Below are 23163 nucleotides of genomic sequence, written 5' to 3'. Positions count from 1 at the left end.
AGCAGAAATTTAAATTTAATTAACCGAGACTACATCTATACAAATCAGGTATACGATACCATCTCACGTTTTGCTCAAAATATTTGATATTACATAATGAAAAGCATTTGAAGGTATATAACTTTACATAGAAATAATTAAAACAATAATTCTAAGTCAAACCAAAATTACTCTTAATCTAAATGTTTTTTTTTTTTTTTTTTTTTTTTTTTTTTTTTTTTTTTACAGAGAAATTTCTTATTTTGAAAAATATTATTTTAATAATTGCAATATTTTAAAATTATGCTGAAAATGTTATGAGTCATATCGTCGCGACGATTCATAACATATCCATGATCGTTTACTGTAATATCAAAGTAAATTCATACTAGCAAATCGACTAGCACTTACTGCAATCGATTAAAGGCGCCACAAAGAAATTCATAGATAACACCACGACTATAAAAGATAACGCGTGCGACCCATTCCTCACAGAGTTCTTTCAACCATTAACCAAGCAAAATGATTGCAAAGTGTGTTCTTCTAGCGTTCCTGATAGCCTTCGCCAGGGCTTCACCTGTTACCCAGGGCAATGGCCTGGTCAACTATCGTGAGGCCCTTGACATGTTCCTCGACGCCTGGAAGAAGATGTTGCCCTGTGGCTTTGCTGCCGACAATATCCCAGTCTTGGCTCCACTGACTCTCGATTTCTACGCCTTCAACTACGTCAACGGAGACACTAACCTGGTGGGCAATGTGAGCAACATCCGCATTTCTGGTCTCAACAACTTCCAGGTGCTGAGTGGCAGTTACGATGAGAACACGACGCACGCCACCTTTGACGTTATGTTCCCCGCTCTTCAAATTTTGGGTTCCTACGAAGTGGAAGGTGTTCTGAGCATTGGCGGTCTTCCACTGCCCATTCGCCAGAGTGTTCTGATCAACAAGAAAATCACTGACTGGCGCTTCGTGGGCGAATACACCTTCGGCCAGAGCTTGAGCAACTCAAATGGACTGCGCATCAAGGACTTCAACCTGCAATACTTTGTTGCTGGTGTGAAAGCCGCCAACTGGAATCAGTACATGGACATCGCCACTAACAACTATTTCAACGACTTCATCAATTCCTTCTCTCTGCTGTTCACCGAGGAGATTCAGCCTTATGTTAACCCCATGTTTGCAAAGTATGTGCTGCCCTCCATCAATAGCCTGCTCTCCAATCTCGATATGACCGAGCTGAGCAACTACTTTGCTATGCAAGCGGAGCTATGGAACAATGCCGCCTGCTCTGTTCAAGCTTAAGTGCTAAACTTAAACTAAAATAAATATATGCAAATTACAAAGATATGTGATGTTTATTGTTATAATAATACTGCTTATATATACTCTGATTAAATTGGGGATATACATTCAATTTGGGCACATACACGTACCAGTGTATATACACGTATAGCAACACTCATTAAGTACATCATTGATTAGGATAAAATCCTGCAAGGCTCTAGCTATTACCATTTGTGATATATGATACTGTGAGCGCAACAGTATTGAATATTATAAGAAAATCAATTCAAATTAGTTACGTAAGGACAAATAATTAATTTAAAAATATTTTTAAGCTTTGGTTTAAGTTTAAGTCAAGTTTAAGTATAGTTTTTTTCTAGCGCGCTAGTCTAGTCTGGTATTCTGAACTTTACACATTCTATGCATCTTTCATATATTCATTGCAAACAACATCAGCAAATGCAAAACTCAAATTTTCAGGGCAAACAGAGTACATAGAATACAAATAATTGTAATTTTGCATAACACTTTTAATTTTTTATTAGGAATATACCAAAATAATGCTCGTTTTTTAAGCCTGTGCTGAGCAAGAGGCGATGCTCCACATATCGGCTTGCGAAGTTAAATAATTGGTCAATTCAGTCATATTTAGGTTAGAGAGCAGGCTATTGATGGAGGGCAGCACATACTTTGCAAACATGGGGTTAACATAAGGCTGAATCTCCTCGGTGAACAGCAGAGAGAATGAGTTGATGAAGTCGTTGAAATAGTTGTTAGTGGTGATGTCCATGTACTGATTCCAGTTGGCGGCTTTCACACCAGCAACAAAGTATTGCAGGTTGAAGTCCTTGATGCGCAGTCCATTTGAGTTGCTCAAGCTCTGGCCGAAGGTGTATTCGCCCACGAAGCGCCAGTCAGTGATTTTCTTGTTGATCAGAACACTCTGGCGAATGGGCAGTGGAAGACCGCCAATGCTCAGAACACCTTCCACTTCGTAGGAACCCAAAATTTGAAGAGCGGGGAACATAACGTCAAAGGTGGCGTGCGTCGTGTTCTCATCGTAACTGCCACTCAGCACCTGGAAGTTGTTGAGACCAGAAATGCGGATGTTGCTCACATTGCCCACCAGGTTAGTGTCTCCGTTGACGTAGTTGAAGGCGTAGAAATCGAGAGTTAGTGGAGCCAGAACTGGGATATTGTCGGCAGCAAAGCCACAGGGCAACATCTTCTTCCAGGCGTCGAGGAACATGTCAAGGGCCACACGATAGTTGACCAGGCCATTGTCCTGGAGTGGTGAGGCACTGGCGAAGGCAACCAGGAGCGCTAAAAGAACACACTTTGCAATCATTTTGCTTGGTTAATGGTTGAAAGAACTCTGTGAGGAATGGCTGGCACGCCATGTGTTTTATACTTATTCATTATCTGTGAATTGATTGATCGAATTATGATGACCGATTTACATTAGTTGCCTTGTTGTCGTAATAGATCTATTATTTGAGTAATGAATTAGACTTACTGTGTCTCGCGTTAGTAAAAAAAGTGGCGCCACGCCGATGATAATTAGTAATATAGGATATTGGTTGAAATTCTGTAGAATTTTTCAGTTTTCTAAATTATTTACGCATTAAAAAGCTTATAGCGAAAATAATATTTGACTCAAATTAATCAAATAGTAAGCTAAACAATTTATCAAAATGTTTAAATATATTGCAATGTTATGTTGCATAATTGTTTTTAAGAATTTCTAATTCAAAGAAAACGTTTATATGTATTTCAATAATATTTTAATTATAATTATATATCCTTTCTATTATAATATTAATTTACATTTTAAAAAGTTTAGATAATAGAGTCCTCAGTAATTTTCTGCTCATTCGTTCGCGCAATCATTAACTGTACACTTTCACTTTCACTTTCACTTTCACTTTCACTTTCATAATGACATTATTCTTCATTTACTCAGCAGCAGTAAGTCAGCATAGGGAGAACAAGCAGAGGTTGAGCGAGGGAGAGCAAGCTTAGCCAAATCGAGCACAATGAGAGCAAGCATAGGCAGATTTAACACAGGGAGAATAATCATAAGGTGACCATCACAGGCAGATCAGGAGCAGGAGGAGCCAATACACGCACAGCGACGTTCCTGCTCCTACAAATCCAAATTTAATCGCTGCTCTTAGTATAAACATGGATTACTATAAAATACATTAAACTAATTTAACAAATATTTTTATATTAAAATAATATTTCTACTACTTCTTATAAAATGGCAATTAAATATTTAGTCTTAACTAAAAAGTTGGATTTTTGCCTTCGCTGACTCATTTTCATTTCAGCCATATTGATGTTAATTCCTATAAATCAAATTGTCTTTTACTGTTGAGTCATACAATAGATCGTTATTTTAATACGATAAGACTTCGTGATACAACGCGACTAAGTACCAAAACAGCCTATTATAATGCGATCGATCAAAGCCCCCTTTGAACACTTTGTAGATAAGCATAACGCCACGACTATAAAACACAACGCGTGCGACCCATTCCTCACAGAGTTCTTTCAACCAATAACCAAGCAAAATGATTGCAAAGTGTGTTCTTCTAGCGCTCCTGGTTGCCTTCGCCAGTGCCTCACCACTCCAGGACAATGGCTTGGTCAACTATCGTGAGGCCCTTGACATGTTCCTCGACGCCTGGAAGAAGATGTTGCCCTGTGGCTTTGCTGCCGACAATATCCCAGTCCTGGCTCCACTAACTCTCGATTTCTACGCCTTCAACTACGTCAACGGAGACACTAACCTGGTGGGCAATGTGAGCAACATCCGCATTTCTGGTCTCAACAACTTCCAGGTGCTCAGTGGCAGTTACGATGAAAGCACGACGCACACCACCTTTGACGTTATGTTCCCCGCTCTTCAAATTTTGGGTTCCTACGAAGTGGAGGGTGTTCTGAGCATTGGCGGTCTTCCACTGCCCATTCGCCAGAGTGTTCTGATCAACAAGAAAATCACTGACTGGCGCTTCGTGGGCGAATACACCTTCGGCCAGAGCTTGAGCAACTCAAATGGACTGCGCATCAAGGACTTCAACCTGCAATACTTTGTTGCTGGTGTGAAAGCCGCCAACTGGAATCAGTACATGGACATCACCACTAACAACTATTTCAACGACTTCATCAATTCCTTCTCTCTGTTGTTCACCGAGGAGATTCAGCCTTATGTTAACCCCATGTTTGCAAAGTATGTGCTGCCCTCCATCAATAGCCTGCTCTCCAACCTAGATATGACCGAGCTGAGCAACTACTTCGTTATGCAAGCCGGCATTTGGAACAATGCTGCTTGCAATGTTCAAGCTTAAATTTGTTACTTAAACGAAAATTAAATAAATCAAACAAGCAATATATTCAAAATTGTGTTTAAAATGAATTATTACCTATATATTTACCTAAAACCAAACTGATTGATAGTATTGCTCAATTCTCTTCACCTGCTACTTGCTTATAATAATAAAGCTTTATCAATTGATAACAATAAATTCACTTTATAAATTGGTCATTCCATTCCCCATGTTGTTTATAAAAATGTCCCTTTTAAGCTATTCATAATATATTGATAAAGTCGTTTGAGTATATATGTATACAGGTATCCCTCGTATAACGCGATAGTTACGTTCCAGAAGAATTGCGCGTTATGTAAATCAGCGTTATCTGAATCATAGTTTTCATATAAATTTGGGGGTTAGGTTTCAAAATGTTTTTTTTTTTTTTGTCAATAAAATGAATACAAAATAACAGATGCACATATATTTCAACTCAATACAAGATATGAATAATAATACATATGTACATACATTTGTATGTATTTCAAAATTCAAAAAACAAAATTTAAATAATTATGTGCACATTAAAAAAATTAAAAACAAATTAAAGGTTTTTCAAAAACTTTATTGTTATTCTTCGAACTTCATATAGCAATTATTATGTTTTACTGTCTTCAGAGATCTTTGCACGTTATAATTATGTTTTTTCCCCTTCGCGTTATATAAGCTTAAATTTCGTGTTGTACTGAAACCTAATTTTTCCAAATCGCGTTATATCGAAATCGCGTTGTATAAGACCGCGTGATACGACGGATACCTGTATATATTTCGTTGGTAATATTGAAAATTATGTTTAATTATGTTTGGTGTCAATGGCATTTTTTTCTACCGGCAAATCATTCAAAATAATTTTTAACACAACTTTAGATATACTTATGAAGGGAATTTTGAAATTTAACTAATCGAAATTCATTATTTTGCGTTGTTAAAGGATTTTTAATTTTCATATGATATGTCATGTGATATATTCACTATATACTATTAAGTGCCTTAAGATTTATTAAATAATAAAGTCGTATTGAATTGCAAGATAATGTTCTTTTATTTACAGTGAAATGCAAATAATTAATTAATTAAATAATTAATAAATTGTTTTAAGCTTGAACATTGCAAGCGGCATTGTTCCACAACTCGGCTTGCATAGCAAAGTAGTTGCTCAGCTCGGTCATATCGAGATTGGAGAGCAGGCTATTTATGGAGGGCAGCATATACTTTGCAAACATGGGGTTAACATAAGGCTGAATCTCCTCGGTGAACAGCAGAGAGAAGGAATTGATGAAGTCGTTGAAATAGTTGTTAGTGGCGATGTCCATGTACTGATTCCAGTTGGCGGCTTTCACACCAGCAACAAAGTATTGCAGGTTGAAGTCCTTGATGCGCAGTCCATTTGAGTTGCTCAAGCTCTGGCCGAAGGTGTATTCGCCCACGAAGCGCCAGTCAGTGATTTTCTTGTTGATCAGAACACTCTGGCGAATGGGCAGTGGAAGACCGCCAATGCTCAGAACACCTTCCACTTCGTAGGAACCCAAAATTTGAAGAGCGGGGAACATAACGTCAAAGGTGGCGTGCGTCGTGTTCTCATCGTAACTGCCACTGAGCACCTGGAAGCTGTTGAGACCAGAAATGCGGATGTTGCTCACATTGCCCACCAGGTTAGTGTCTCCATTGACGTAGTTGAAGGCGTAGAAATCGAGAGTCAGTGGAGCCAGGACTGGGATATTGTCGGCGGCAAAGCCACAGGGCAACATCTTCTTCCAGGCGTCGAGGAACATGTCAAGGGCTTCACGATAGTTGACCAGGCCATTGTCCTGGGTAACAGGTGAAGCACTGGCGAAGGCAACCAGGAGCGCTAGAAGAACACACTTTGCAATCATTTTGCTTAGTTAGAGGTAGAAAGAACTCTGTGAGGAATGGCTGGCACGCGTTGTCTTTTATACTTTAATCGTTATCAATGGGCTTTCAATACATGGCTTTGATTGATCGCATTGCAATTCATTGGTTCAAATATGTCTTATCTATTTCAAATTGTCTCTTATATTGTGACTCAAAAAGTTCAACAGTTTGAAATAGTGTTTGCTGGGGCTCTTTAGTATGATTCATCGAAGAGAACCCCTTTTAATTAAATAAAGTATTTAAGTAATGAAGTGCTTAAGTTCGCTCGATTATTAATTGTTGGCGCTGTGTTCGTATTGATAAGATATTTTAGATTTATTTTAGTGTTTGCAAATTGAACTTAGAAACTTGTTAAATTACTATTGAAGAGTTTTTTTTTTTTTTTTTTTTTTGCCGAACACATCGAAGCCTTGTAGTTAATTCCATATGTTTTCTTTGTTTACCGAAGCCTGTTTGTCTGTGTGTGTAAGCAATTGGATAATAACTCGTCTTAGTTGGTAGAAGCTTGGCTATTGTCAGTGGAAATCAGAAACTCATTCGCTTTTTGGCTGAGGGAATCATTTGGGTTTTCCAATTTTTTATTGTGTATGTGTGTGTGTGTGTGTGCTGGGAGGTTAGAGATTGTATTAGTTGGCTGCTTTTGTTTCAAAATTTTCATTTGGTTGGACTCTGGCTGTTCATTCTGCATGTTTGGCTATTGTTAGAGCTCGTTCTTGCTTTGTATGAGCTTTTCACTTGAAATGCAAAAGTTCAATTCACTGCAGGCGCCATTTTGCTTTCCTTAGTCGTGTTGTTTTACGTGCCGTGCCGGAAACAAGCTGTGTTCCTACCTCCGTCTATTCACATACTCCCACGCAAACACATGCATACGCACACACACACACACACACAGAGAAACGAAATACAAATGAAACAAAGCAACAGAAGCTTCTGCAGCGGACAGTTGTTACCGCTGGGCAAAGACGTCCACATCAAGAATGTATAGCTGGCTGGCTGGCTGAGTGGGCGACTGGCTGGGCGTCCAGTTCGCAGGTAGATCCTGCTGTCTCCTTTGTGCCTTGCATGTATGTGATTGAATGGACTTTGAATGTTAGGCAGCACTCAGCACGATGACGATGACCATGACGACGCTTGCCGTTCGTTTTTCCATGCAAATGCCAAAAACAAAACAAAAAAAAAAACAACAACATTTTTCATACACAAATCTGAAGGTGGTGGCGTCCAAGGGGATGATGTGTGCGTCATGAATCGGACGAGGATTGGTAGTTGGACCACAACAGCTGCTGATGCTGCCGCTGCCGCTGCTGCCCCGAGGCCGTTGATGATGTTGTGCGCCGGACGCAGCGAGTCTGGAGAGATGCAGTCTGTATGCTAATTCCCAGCAGGAAGACCTCGCTTATCTATGTACATACAAATGCACAGCGTGTGTGTGTGTGTGTGTGTGTGAGTGTGGGGGACTGTGAATGTGAATGTGAGTGGAAAGTGCGCCCGCGGCCAAACAAGTGTTGCCAACATTTTTCGGGTACATCAAAGTGACAACTGACCGAATTATTTTTATACAAACACAAAGAAACTGCACACGTACATAAGTGTGTCTGTGTGTCTGTGTGCTGGCACTGCGGCCAGGTACTTGATGCCAGTCCACGACATGGAATGAGGAATGTGGCCACAACAAAGCATTGCCCACAGCCAATTGCGTTAGAGACAATGCTAATTGGGCCAAGGGTTTGTGGGTGAGTGGATGGCTGGATGGCTATATGGGTGGTAAGTCTTGGGGTCAGGCCACGACCTCTTGATTATACGTGCAACAACAACTTGCCAAATAGAAATTACGCCACAAAAGCCACATTATGCCGGCGCGTTGTCGCTTTAAACTCTTGGCCCAGCACCTGAGCTGTTAAGCCGCTGCTGCTCCTGCCGGCGCTTGGCCTCTTTGGATTTGCGCTCAGTGTTACCGCAAAAGTTTTTAACGTTTGTTTGGGTTTTGTTGTGGCTGCCACTTCGTCTTTGCGCATTTCGCCCACATGTATTGACTAAATTAATATTCTCAATTGAAAACTTTTCAACAATAGTTGGCGCTGAAAGTTTTTCAAAGCTATTACACTGCGAGAAACTCTGCAGCAGCTTAACAAGTTGTTATGTGCTCTGTGCGCCTTTTGGCCTAAAAGCTAATCAGCTGCGAAAAGAGTTTTGAACATGTTTTTTATTTTGTTGGGCGATAAGCTTTGAGTGTTTTCCTAGTGGATAATGTAAATAAGAGAATTCTATAAGAATCTTAAAATTTTATTTTTATAATATTTATCGCCTTTAGAGAAAATTAAAACAAAAAATATTTAAAAAATAATATATAAATAATTTTAAGATACATTTTATTTTATACTCTAATTTATATAAATATATATATATATATATGTATATATATTTCTATTGAATATTAAATCTTTTTTTAAATATATAGAATTATATATTTGTATGAAAATAGACATTATATTATATTATTTTTTATTTAATTTTATTTAATTATTATTTATTTATTTTTTGTTTTTATTATTTATTTGATTTAATTTTTTACATATGTAAGTTCTACTAAAAAAATATTTTTCATTTCTACTTTTGTTTCTATTAAACGCGCGTAAATTTTATTTAATATTAATTAAATATATTTAATTAATTTTATTTAATAAAATATGCTCATTAATTTTTTTACAGTGTTTTGCGGTGATACCGCAAAACTTTTCAGCATTCCGTAAATGAAGCTACGTTTTTCGGTGTGTATATGTGTGGGTGTTTGAGCGGTTTCAGGGGGGTTTCCCCTTCTAATAAGTAGCAAGCTATCTGACATTCAAATCTTAGAAAATTTCAAATTCAATTTGCTGTTGAGGAACAACAAAAGCTGATGCCCCCTAGATGCCAAGACCGCACGGCAAAGGCAAAGGGAAACTCGACCACGCCTCCAAAGCTGCATTGTGGCCAAGCTTGGCTCCAGTTCCAGTTCGTCACCTGATTTGCCAGAGAAGTGAACAAACATTTTTGGAAAACTTACTTGAATAGATTATTAGGAATTATCAAAACTTAATTTAGCTTAAGCTCAGCTCCCTTCAGCTGCCTCATGAAAGGCGCTACAGTTGAGCGAAATGCGGGCTGCGGCTCGGTGTGGGTCAGGATGAAAGCGGCTGGGCTTGGAGCTGGTACACGTGCGGTGCTTCTGTTAATGAATGTCTGAATGGATAACTTGGAATCAGGTGGCAAACAATCAGTGCACACCACTTAAAGGCAGCTTTTGAAGTGGTTGGAAAACTTTTGACTGCTTCTTAAAGCCCATTGATCTTGTCGAGTCTTTGTTGTCATCGCTGCTTAAGACCCCGGCTCCTAAGCGGCTTAAACGGCAGCCCCATCAGTGCCGGGCACTTAAAAGTTTAACACATGCGATTTGTGCCGTAAAGGAAATAACAAAATCTGAGCCATTTCCATCGCTACGGGCAACGTTTATTTTTGCTGGACATGACGACATTGACATCACAATGATCTAATGAGGCCGCCAGCTGGCTGAAGACGCTGTCTGGGCTGGCATATCCAGCTGTGTAATTGACTTCAATTAAATAAAGCCAACGACACCGACAATTGCACGTTGCCTTTGTGCCATGGCCGGGCGGACGGGCGGGTGGTCTGGGCGAGCGCAAATAATGGAAGTGCGCTGGCACAGCTTAAGCCAAAGCCAGAGTCAGATCTAATGCGCCAGACGTGCCTCGAGAGAAGGAGAGAAAGAAAGGTGAGAGCGAGAGCGAGAGCGAGAGCGAGAGAGAGAAGGAGAAAGAGCAGCAAATAGTAGATGAATCCATTGCCTGAATTGTTGCTTGGGTCTTTATTTCTTTATGCTCGGCCCGGGCGACCTTTTAGCCTCGCTTCCGCAGCGCCCACGCAGCGCCGTGCCCAGCACTCAAAGTGGCGTTAATAACGTGGCACAAATTTACAGCAGTTAAATAGAAATACTTAGCTTACCTTGGGGCCCGTGCCGGGCCGGGGCCGATAATCGCACGGAAAACGGATGTCCAATTAGTTGTGTGCCAGCTTCCGGCAGCCGCCGCCGCGATTTTCCATCAATGCGTATCGTTTGCCTGTCAATTGCAGTTCGGCTCGACTCTTATTCTATTACTTTTTTCATTTTACTCCTATTCATTACGTGCCGGCGTGCTGGCGGATCGACTGGCCCTATTGTAACCATTTTTGGAATGCCAATGGCATAATTTTCATATTTGCGTGGATCGTCGAACGATTTGCATACAGCCTATGCTGCTTTAACTGATTTATATGTACATATATGCCCATTGGCAGCAACTTAATCAAGGCGCATTTAGGCTTAAATCCTTGGGCTTTGTTTGTGACGCGCTTATCGCGCTGCATACTTTTAGGCGTTCGGGGCTCAAATTGAATAAAGGATTTACGGTCTTCAATTGAGGCAGCGCCCAGCAAATGTCATGTCAAATGCCTGCATGTGTGTGTGTGTGTGTGGGTGTGCATGTGCGCGTGTGTGACAGGAAGCCAAACAAAGGCAACATGTGTAACTTGTACGGGCTGCCAACGTCTACGTAGCCATCAAAAGGCGAGAGGCTGGAAATCTATTAGAACGTGTTTCGCCTGCCAACCCGATGGCTGCTTGCCAGCCGCTCCTCTGCATGCCTGTTTATATTTTACCCGAGGGCATAATAACCTTGCCACTGACTGCTCCTTCTGATCCTGTCGCTCCTTGTGCGCTGTGCGCGCCTTCCACTCCCTTTTATTTCACGAATCGCATGCGTGTGTGCCTGTGTAATATTTACTTATGATTGAGTTGCGTGGCGGTAGCGCTAGTGACACCCTTACATACACACACACACACACGCACACACATACACTAACACATACATACATACATGCAGCACAACAATTTGGTAAAAGATTGCGGTTGCTTTACTGATTTTCTCACCCATTTCGTGTTTTTTTATTTTTCCATGTAAGTGTGTGTGTGCGTGTGTGTGTGCTAGAGTGTGAGATGAAAATTTAAATTGATTTTGCATTGTTTGACTGTCATTGTTGTTGCTTTTTTGTTGGCCTCGTCCTCGGGGTTGTTTCGCTTTATTTTTATACATTTTCTCCTGTTGTTGTTTTTATTTGTAGCCCCGATAAACGGCGTCCCGCACATCCGCAATATCCTTATAAATTTCAATTTGTGCGCTATAAATGCGGGCAAATGAGACCATGGAATGGAGTAGCGTGAGCACTCCTAGTGAACGCCTTGAGATCGGAAACAAGGCAATGTAGAAGTCAAGTTGACTGTAGATCAGTCTCAAATCCATCCATGGCATCTCTATAGATATATTGAAGACAATTAAATGAGATTAATTGGCAGGGATAAAAATAAAAATTTTCAAATACTAAATAAAATAAAATAATGGAAAATAATATATAATATATAATATAAAATAATAGATAATAATATATAATGTATTGCTATTGTAAAGATATCATACTTCTAATACATTTTTCTTTATCAAAATAACTTCTATGATCTATTTATAATACTCCCGCGATTTGCTGGTTAAAATTGCCGCATAAAAAGCAAAATGTTTGTTTTTATATCTTAGGTTATAATTTCAGATAATATAGTTTTATTTTCGGAGCTTCCGTTTTATCTTCTGCTCATTTATGCCTACGTTTAAATTCTACTCAACTCTTTTCAGCCATAAATGATTTCCGTGGCGCAAGGTGCTCGCTCTTCGACCCGAACATTATTTGGTTTTATATGAAATTGTTTTACGCCTTTTACCCTCGCATCCCTTTGGCTGTTTTGGCTTACGGCTGGACGACTGCCGCCGCCTGCTTCTTGCCAACTACAAACTTATTTTTTTTTTTTTTTGTTGTTGTTGCCTTTATTTCATTTTCTTTGGGTTTTTCTTACTCCAACCACGGCGTTCTGTTCATACGAATGTTTATCGACTTGTGCGTTGATTTTCCGCTTGCTTTGGTTTAACAGAGCCCGCTCCTTGCGAGATTTTCGGGGTATCCATGGCTGTGGCCGTGGCCGTAGCACGTGCACGGTAGGGTTAAGCATCACCGACATTGACATGTGGGCCCATCCGGAATGGGGCATGGGGACAGGGGGACAGGGGGACAGGGGGCTGTACGATGTCAGGAAGGGCGGGGCTCAGTGCCTCTGAACGCATGTGTATTGGTAATTGAATTTATTGTTTGACATTCAAAGTACCGTTGAGTCAATTACGCTGGAAAATTGGTATCAAAATATTTACGAGCTGTTTATTGCATTACGCAAGTTGATGCTCGGGGCCCACGCACCCAAAGGTAATGCAATTTACATGCTGATGCGGCAGCCCGATTACGCATCTCTCGCAAATGGTGTATCATCCCAAGCGCGCTCATATGTATGTATGGAAAGACAAATAGCAGCGAGATGATTTGCTGAAGTGTAAATTGCACAAATACCTCAATTAGGTGAGCTCTCGCTGCTCGCGTTCAGCGCAGACTATGTGGAACATATAAGTACATATTCTCCGATGATTGTGGTACATTTACTGATATTGCCCCACCACGAGAACCAAGTACATAAATAGATTTTAGATTATCTAATACAGTTTATTATGAGTGAAATGGGCTAATCTTAATCAGCAAACTTTTGCTATCATACGAGCAGCATTTAGATTTGTTCTTCTTTTCGATTTATATGAAGCATGAAAAAATATTGCAATAAATTAATTTACCAAATGAAAACTCAGTGTATAATGTTCTTGTATAACTGGAATGTCTGTAACAACTGGAAGGAGCAAGGCTCAAAGTAAAGAACTAAGTTAGTCTAACAATGCCCATCTGCTGGTCTATATGTCTGTGGAAACAGATCGGAATAGATTAGATCAGGAGCTAAGAGCTTGGAAATCTTAAGTTTTACATATATATATATATATATATATATATATATATATATATATATCAACAAATGCTGCTTAAACATGATAAAATGATCAAGGTATTCAATGACAATAACAGCAAAAATGTAAAAAAGTATAATAAGAAAAGTATAATAAGAAATTAATCATGTTGTTATAACAAAGAGTGAAATAAATTGAAAAAATTGGAAAAAAAATAATAAGAAATTAAACAAAATATTTTTAAACGACATAAGTCACTGGGAAAAATTCATAATATGTATCTTAAAACTCTAAAAGATTAATAAGGATCAATAGAATTTTCATTAAATCATACATTATATTAAATAGAGTTCCCTCTGTTGCTCAACGCTCTAATAAGTATATTTATAAAACTCGTGAATGAGTATGAAATGAATGTTATACAAATTCAATATTTAGGTTATTTAGATTCATAGACAGTTTCCAAATGTGTTGGCCACGTTCTTTCCTCCCTCCACATTTATGTAATTGTATCAAGAAGTCTACAAGCAAAAAAGAGCTCTACAAGCTCTACAAAGTCTACAAGCAAAAAAGAGCTCTATGCAATGTTCAGGTTATCATCTAATCAGCCACCTCCGACTAGAGTACTCCAACTCCTACAGAGCATCTACATGCATACATATGTCATACATGGAGTCGTTATGTTAAGCATTCTGGCATGACAATGCTGTCAACGTTTGTCATCTCAGCTGAGCAATGGATTCTAACTGAGTGTGGTGCCGAGTGTCTTCAGCTCGATAAATGGCTGACCGACAGCTGCGACAGAAGATAAACGAGCCGAGGCGTAGCAGTTAATTAGCGCGACTTTATCAAAGCCACAAAATGTCCGGATGACCTTACAACGAGCATGCACACTCGCATAGATCAACGGGCACATCTGCAGCTGTATCTGTGTGAGATGCAACAACAATAATGGGAAGCAAACCATGCAATTAAATGCAAACAATTTGCTATAATTTATGTGCGGCGACATTGGCGACTGCGCCGCAAAATGTTGCATGAAGCGACTAATGCACAACGGAAGCGGAAATATGTGCGGCTGCCATGACTGAAAGCTTTAACGGTGCATAGTTATATCTAGATGTACATGTACATATTGATTTATGTGTGTGCGTGTGTGTGTGTGTGTGTATGGGTGTTAATTGGCTCAAACCAAAACTGAAGAATTTACTGATGCGTTGCTACAAAAATTTGCTTTTTAAATTTAGCATAAACGCGTCTGGCGCTGCGGGCGTAGAAAAATAGTGAATATTAAAAATTTTTGGCTAGAAAATTTGCATATGTATTTAGAGACGGGTAATGTATATTAATGCAATTACACGATGCGTTTAATGCATAAACTAGCCAAAGTGAAACCAATATGAGAATAATCAAATTTTATTGTTTGTTGGGGCAAAACATGCTGTATTATTAACTGCATTTTATGGTTAATTAGCCGGGTTAGTTGGAATTTCCCGTTGATGTGCTTCGGCTGCCGAATTTGCAATTTTCACGGTTCGCCTGACAGTGGGCAATCCAATCGCTAAACCGATTGTAAAATGATTAGCACACAGGTGAGGCCAAGCGTGCGGGCCATTATGGCATTATTGTTGGCCACCGCAAGCTGGGCCATAAGCTAGCTGCCGGGCTCAAATCTGCCAGCGCCATGCAAATCGATGATGCTTCCATGTCCATGTCCGTGTCCGTGTCCGTGTCCGTGTCCGTCTCGTTGCTTGGGCCGCTTTCGCCAGCATCTGTCTAATTTAAATTAATATTATGCTGCTAGCTGCAGCTCCATGCACACGGCATATGGAATACGGCATACAGCATACGGCATATGGCATACAGCATATAGAATACGGAATAGCACATGGTATGTGTTGTAGTGCCCTTTGGTCCCACGCTTCGTTCCTTTGTGGCACGGCAAATTGAAATTGAAACTGCAACCGGATGTAATTGGGGTTGCATATGGTCGGACCGTTGGGCCGACGCGTTGACCGCCCGTTCCGCCCGTGGTCGCATTGATAATATCATTGATAGCTTTTGCCCACAATTTGCAACCACAATAAGTTGTAGCTGAGGCAAAAAAGCCCAGAATTGCGGCTCATGCACAGGATTTCTCCTGCCACGGCAATTGCATTCAGACATTTCTCTCATTTGTGGGCTGGTGTTGGGGCCGTAAGCTCGAATTGTGCGTGCTTAGGTTTCATTTGGACCTGGCCTTTATGAGGCTTTAGTGCCTGCAGTCGATTATTGTGGTTGTCGTGTATTTCATTGTAACATTTCTAGAAATTCATTCACTAAATAGCTATGGGTGTGGGTGTGTGTGTGTGTGCACTAAAGAAACTACACACCCTTTTGTGAAATTTGTAGTCTCAATAGATGGGATATTGTGCTACGGCGATAATCCCATATAGAATTGGCCAAATTGCTCTAATTCTAGTTACATTTATGGCTTGAGCAGCAATAAGCTGAAGACGCTTAAGTATTAATATAAATGTATATGTATATCTATGCAGTAGCAGTAAAATGTAATTTACTTATCTTTAGCCCATCTCAGTCATTTTTGTGCACGGCCATAAGAAATATTTATTCAGCCAGTAGTTAAGCAAACTGTGTTTTTATTTTGTGCAACCCGACTCGAGTACACAAAAAGTTAAGGCTAAAAAAACATATTTATTGTGCAATAAGCACAACAGCAGATAGAAACGGAAAGGCAACGACTTGGAAAGAAAAAATAAAAGCAGAAACAAAACAAAAAACTATTGCAGTTGCTGTGACTTGTAACTGTTTACAATTGTTTAACTTTGGCCAATAATATCACCTGCGTCGCCAGGCAGCCAACAGCTAAACTAAGCTGCATTTAGCTTTCGGTTTGCACTGACTGCACAGACAATGGGCCAACAATGAGGGCCGAGCGCCAGGCCAAGCCAGGCCAGGCAACAAGTAAAAGCGTATTTGCTATTTACTAAGTATGACTTTGTGGGATTGTTTTTGCAGCTGTTGGGGCTTTTTAGAGATTTACTCGAGCATTAAATAAGTCAAAGCGTGCACAGTGGCGCAGGCAGGGCGCAAAGGTGAGAGGATGCGGGGGCTGCTGGATTGGCCTGGCTAAGTGGGCGGACGCAACAATAGCCAGCTGCTCGACGCGCTTGGAACAATTGTCAACAGTGCGCATTGTTGTTAACAACGGGAAACTTTTCATTTGATTTTTTTCACTCGTTTTACTTTTAACTTGGCAATGCACATTTCAAGCAGTTTTCCTGGTCAGCTGAACCATGTAAACAGGGTTTGCTTTTAATAGTATATTATTTTCAATGTTTCACTTGGAAATTCCTAATTGAAATGTCATCGAAAGCCAAAGTTTAATTGCCTGCGGTTTCTGCACTTTGATTGGCATGTTGAAATATGTCAAAGAAATTGATAAATTCACTTTTAGCCTTGCGTTGCAACAAATTTTAATTGAAAAGGTAATCGACTTAACGTTTATAGCCAAACTTGAGTTTGGTATTAGTGGAATGGTTATAAATAATATTAAATTGGCTTTCATTTAATTAATTAATTAATTTATTTATTATATAACTGATTTATTTATTCATTTATTTATTATATAATTTATTTATGTATTTATTTATTATATATTAATTAATTTATTTTTAATTTGTTTATTGTTATGTATCCATTTAAAAAAATAACTCCATAAGAATTGTTTAAAATTCGTAATTAATAATTAACAGAAAAAAAATACAATTATTCCTTAAAGCCAAATAAAAAATTTTTGTTTTTTTTTTTTTTTTATAATCATAAATTCTCAGAAGATCATAATCTGAGATATTGTGAAATGGTTTTCAGAAAAAATAAAAGGTACGGCGCAATGGACAAGGTTCATCAGAGGCTACAAATCGTATGCCCTCATAATGTATTGCTAGAGAGTCGAGTGTTAATCTTGATGATGAGAATATATGAGCCCGTCGCCTCTGAGATCAGAGAAAAAATCAACACAGATAAACGAGTAGATTGCTCAATCGCATATCAGCTCACTTAATGATCGGCTGTTAAATACGATCGAAAGATTTCGTATGCTCAACAGTCGAGCTAAACAAATGAAGTGCTCATTATTTTTACAGTGCTCTGTGTATGAAAAACTTAGTCTCGCTTATATTTAAGAGATGCTGAAGCCAATCAAAAATTGTAGACCAAAAATTAATCCCTATCTGGATGGGTTTGAACTAACATATGTACATATATCTGTAGTTATAAAATCCTTTGGAAATGACGTGAATTGGCTTATACATATACATATATACATATTGTATATACATATATAACATAAATATTAATATATTATATATTTATGTACATATTAGACTTATGATGATGACAATGCTCTAAATAAACTTAACGTCCAATTAAAATTGCCTGCAATTAGGGCTTTGTAGAAAGTTTGTGCATGCCAATTGCTTCCGTTATTTGTGCACATGGGGAGCTGTGCAATAAATTGTCATAAACATAACTGTTCATTGCGCGACAATCAAAATTAATGTTAAAGTTAATTCGCAACTTAAATCGAAGCATTTACAAAACAATATGCTTAACGTAGTGTGAACGCAGCGACCCCAAAAAAGCAAATAACAATATTTTGAAAACGATAACTGTCAGACCAATTCAAAAGGGGTGTGCGAGGGGGTGTACGAGTGTGTGTGTATGTGTGTGTGGGGCGTGCCGGTCGCATGTCATTAAAATGTTTCCGACGCTGGGACACTGCCATTGTCAGCTGGCGTTGCTAATCAGCGGCGCAGCTAAAAGGTATTCATATGCAAAAGAGTCGCGCAATGCGGGACGCCGACGATATTATTCATTGCAAATGGCGAACGGAAGGGATCATCTGTAGCCAGGACTAAGCGGGTGTGCACACACGTGTGTGTGTGTGTACACCAAAAACTTAAGCGTCGCTCAAGGTAAAATATAATCAAAAGCCGTGAAAAACATTTTTACACGTCATTAAACTCAAATTCAGCTAACCATGGCATCGCATATTACAGCATCTAGGGACGACAAACACACACACACACAAGCAGGCAAACAAACAACCACACACACACACACATACTCACACACCGTCACACTCATTCATGGCTGGCATATGGTAAATCTAAGAAGCTGCACAAGATTGATGTGTCTCGGCTTCATAAATAAATTAAACCGCCTCGGAACAATCAAATTGTTAGAAATTCGCAAATTCCATGAGCACAGGGTGTTCCACAAGACACAAGGTGCTCCCAGCCCCCAGCCCCCTGCCCCCTGAAAACAATCGCCCAGCTGCTGGCTGCGTTGAGTAGTTTGTTGAAAACTTCTAATTACTGTGTAATGATTGTGATTTACATGTGTGCGTGTGCGTGTGTATGTGTTTGCCAGTGCCACGCCCACTACAAATACCATGGATATGTAGTGGCTGCCACTTATGAATAATAGCTTTTCTGACAAGTTAGGCTAACGTCAAAGTTGTCAGCGTTGCCAAAAGTTGTCTCTCGTTGATGCTGCTCTTGCTGTGAGATTGTGGCATATGAGATATGCAAATCTCAAGCGATTCAAATTGTGCACCTGTACATAACTACACATACAGCTGTCTATATACATAAATATATGTGTATATCTGCATATGTATATTTGCATGCTGATGATGTCTGTCTTTGTGTAGTTTGTGCAAATTGAATTTAATTAAAATGTATTTGCAAGCAGCAAACTAATTAAATTTGTTATGAACTAGTCATATTTGATATTTCAATTGAAGTAATCAATGGAAAATTATTTGCCGATGCTTCTCAGCCTGGTCAGAGCTAAATTCCTCGCTTTGAAAGGCCAGTTAGCTCTTGAACTGTAAACCTTTGAATTATTAATTTTTAAGCCACATATGTGTGTGTCCGTGTGCGTGTGTCTGTGTGTGGGGGGTGGAGTGCTTAAAAAGGGCAGCCAAGTTGAGCATGTGTGTGTGTGTGTGTGTGTGTGTGTTTGGGGGTCACATTGATTTAGCCTCTGGGTCATCGAAGCACAAGTAATGAAGGATGCGGCCTCTAAGCTTAACAGGACGATTTAACTCCCATCTCATGTGCGTTTGCACGCTTGAATGCACATTATTAAATTTAAGTAGCTGCCGCAGGGGGTATTTGCCGGAATATAAAAAATCAAGGCTTACTTTCCTCTCTTTTTTTTTAGCATCATTTGGCAAGTCCGTTGCGTAGCTTGCATTGATTCCTTTTTTATTTTCCCCCTTAGCCATAGACATTCACATACATAATGCATGAATACGGTACAGTGGAACATACTAGTTGCGTCGACTGACATACGATCCAATCGATTTCGATTGTATTTCAAAGCGAAATGCCCATTACCTTTTTTTTTTTTTGGCTGCGCAATTTTCAAAGCTGTCACAAGCAGATGACATCAACTGCCGCTGCCGCTACTGCTGCTGCTGCTCCTGCCAGCCCATTGCATCGTGAGGAGCTATCAACGATGCCCCACGACCAGCCAAAATATTTATAGTCCAACCTGCAGATTATGCAACGATTCTTAACAACTGTCAGTTTATGCATGTCCCACAATGAATTGGCTTTGCTCGTCCGCAGTTAGTTTGAGCTGCTCCTGATAGCCTTGGGCTGGACACGCGGCAAATTACATTATCAGAGGCAAAAATACAACAAATTAGTCACCTGCCTGCGGCGACTGCAGCTGGCTGCGGCTCTCTGTCAGCCACGCCCACTGACAGATTGTTTCGCATCGCATAATTGGACAAATGCTTCAGCGAGCGAAATGTTACCAAAATTAATTTACATGCTCAAAATTTTCATGTAACGTTTTTCATTAGCTAATTAAAATTGACTTTATCATTTGGTAACCAAATTGCCTTGTTATCGTAATTGCTGTTGCTGCCGTTGTTGTTGTTGTTGTTGTTGTTGATGTGGCCGTGTTACATTGTTGTAACATGCTTTTGTGCGCTGCTCGCCAGGGGCAGCACTCGATGTTTATTTTTACCTACCAAAATGATAACGAAATTATCAACAACAAAAAAGAAGAAGCTTTCTACAAATCATTTAATTAATTTCATTTGAGCCATGTTTCAAGATGCTTCTGTTCATGCTAAAAGCATTAATGAATGCGGCTTTGTGTACTTTTGCCTTTGAATAGTCAATGGGACTCCGTTTGCAGCCCAAGTCTGTTTAGGTGACTTATCTCTTAATCCGAGTTACTGTTTCTGTTTGTCAATCACTTCCTAATAATCTAAGACTTTTGCCTAACTTTTCTACTCTCTCTCACGCTCTCGAATGTATTAAGAGTTAGGCCCCAAAATGGGTAGGCTCTAAGCTGCTATATAAGCTGTGAATTTTGCTTTCACTTAATCAAACATCAAACATCAATTTTATCACATCATTTTATCCATGTCTACCGTTTGAGATTGTCCAAATATATTTTTAATTAATAAAAGCCTGCAGAAGGCGTTCTGTTTCAATGATATTTTTTAAAACTAATTAATTAAATAAAATGTCATCTTTATTATTTTTAGTATTATTTATTATTTGTTTTATTTATCTTTATTATTATTATTATTATTATTATTTATTTTGTGATTTATTTTCATCGATTCATATAAAGCTTTTGCATAAAATGTATAATATTTTATTATATTTTTTCAGTATTTTCCAATAATATTAATAATTATTACTATGCAGTACATACATACATGTATATAAAATAATACAATATAATTTATCTATAATTACATTACATTAATCTGTGATGCACTCCAATGAGTGAGCTATAGCGATCTATACTGAGCAGATTGTCGTTTTAAAGAGAGACGTCTTTTTCAAAATTCTTTAATAATTTCTTATATTTATAGCCCTCATCTCTATTTACATATATGCTACCTACTTCAATTTTCTTCAATGTTCTCCCGCAGTTCACTCAATGAAGTTAGGAGGTGGCCGTGAATGCCAATCAGTCTGTAGCAGAAAGCACTATAAATAAAATTCTATTTGAAAACCATTAAGTATTCCAAATGCCACACACAAAAGTCAACTTATATACACTCGTAGTCACATATATACACTCGTAGCCACAATGGCGATTAGCATAAGAATGAAACACTTTTGCGAAGGACAGCCACAGAATTGTCTATATTTTTAATCACTGTGGCAAATTGTGCAATTTGGGTAGCCGAAAATTAACTTAAATGTTGCTTTTTTCTGCATGCACAATTGCACACGAATCTTGTGTGGATCCTGGCTACGACTTCGCTATGGTCTCGAGGCGGGGCAGTGGGTGGGCGGGCAGCGGTTCGAATGCTGGCAGAAACATAAGCTTACCACTGGTGTGCCTCTGCACCGGTCTCTGAGCGCTACGGCCTAAACCATTGAAAGCCCCAAAATGTATGGCAATTAGAGTGACCATTGTGTGCTGGTCAGTCGTTAGCTACTATGAGGCGAGCGATGGGGAGAGAGGAGAAGGAACCAACTGAGCGGCAGTTGTAGCCGGGCAAACTATTAGATAGCAATCCCGGGACTGTGTCGTTGTGTGCTGTTCATTTGGTCGCATTTTGTGGCAGCTACAAATGGCCCTTTGCTGTTTTGGTCGTGCAGAGTAATTTTTCAAAAGTCGCCATTGCATTGTCATGCAGCCTTATTGTTATTGCATAAAAATGGCGACTCTCGTTTTTTCACTCCCACTCCCACTCTCACTCTTTTTCTCTCTCTCTCTCTCTCACTCTCACTCACTCTCTCGCTTTTTATAGCACACAGTGCCACACATGCAACAGTTGCAAATTGCGCGCAATTAAGCGCCGCAATTAACGTGTTGCAGTGTTTAACCTGTTACGAAGCGAATTCTTTCCTACGTGCTGCCCATTTGAATGGGGGATTTTCTAAATTTTAATGCTGGCCATTTCAGCAGCTGTGCATGTGCATGTGTGTGTGCGGTTGGGACTGCAATCGACGTCCATTTGTGTGCCCACAATTGTCGCCATAGCCATTCGCAACATTCCCATTGCCATCGCTTGCAGTTAAGCGCCCACATATTTCATGTCCTCATTTTTTTTGAGCTCTTCTTAACTTTCAAACGCATTATTTTTAACGCCAATTATGTACACACTGGCCCGTGCACATACACACACTCTTTCACACACACACACACATACCATCAGCGCCTGTAAATTGGCAACAAATGCAGCGTCCTCTTGATTACGCCTATTATGTTAATTGCTGTACGTGTTGGCTGCACTTTCCTAGCCGCGTAATCATTTTCCATTCAACAAACATTTCTGACACGCCTCCTTTGTAATTCATCCACTCTAGAGCCCCTAACAACTGGTTAGCTTTGGTTTATTCATTTGACAGAAACACTAAAATGGAATTAAATATAATAGCCACCAATTGCAATGGATATCTTCAATATATATTGAAGTAAAAGGCTAAGCTATGAAAATGGAAGAAAAGGCAATTAAGATTTTAGTTGGGGGCAAAAACTGCTCATTATTCGGGCTCGATTGTAATGCAAACACTTTTTAAGAAGTAACCGAAATGAGTTCATATTTTAATTTTAATATTGACTTTAATATTAATTATTAAGCTGCCACTAAAGTTAGCAGGAAACTCGTTAATAAAATATAAAAACTAAAAAAAATTACTAATCGTTTCTCAATCTTACAC

The 23163-nt window shown here is 39.3% G+C and overlaps 4 protein-coding genes across 4 annotated transcripts; 2 read left to right on the top strand and 2 right to left on the bottom strand.

Moving 5' to 3' along the window:
• The first annotated feature begins 501 nt into the window (after positions 1-501).
• Positions 502-1281, top strand: LOC149270306 (uncharacterized). Its single transcript, XM_089462162.1, has one exon. It carries the CDS (start codon positions 502-504, stop codon positions 1279-1281), a length of 780 nt encoding a protein of 259 aa, XP_089318288.1.
• A 553-nt stretch (positions 1282-1834) lies between these two features.
• LOC149270305 (uncharacterized) lies at positions 1835-2611 on the bottom strand. The gene has a single exon (XM_089462161.1). The coding sequence runs from the start codon at positions 2609-2611 to the stop codon at positions 1835-1837; it is 777 nt and encodes a 258-aa protein (XP_089318287.1).
• Positions 2612-3839: 1228 nt separating this feature from the next.
• On the top strand, positions 3840-4616 carry LOC149270304 (uncharacterized). Its single transcript, XM_089462150.1, has one exon. It carries the CDS (start codon positions 3840-3842, stop codon positions 4614-4616), a length of 777 nt encoding a protein of 258 aa, XP_089318276.1.
• Positions 4617-5731: 1115 nt separating this feature from the next.
• On the bottom strand, positions 5732-6511 carry LOC149270303 (uncharacterized). The gene has a single exon (XM_089462149.1). It carries the CDS (start codon positions 6509-6511, stop codon positions 5732-5734), a length of 780 nt encoding a protein of 259 aa, XP_089318275.1.
• Positions 6512-23163: the final 16652 nt, after the last annotated feature.

This window comes from Drosophila arizonae, chromosome 2, assembly GCF_054131065.1.
Source record: "Drosophila arizonae isolate 15081-1271.41 chromosome 2, UAZ_ARI_1.0, whole genome shotgun sequence".
Lineage (NCBI taxonomy): Eukaryota > Metazoa > Arthropoda > Insecta > Diptera > Drosophilidae > Drosophila > Drosophila arizonae.
The sequence above is the reverse complement of the archived record's forward strand: the minus strand, read 5'-3'. Positions and strand labels throughout refer to the sequence as shown.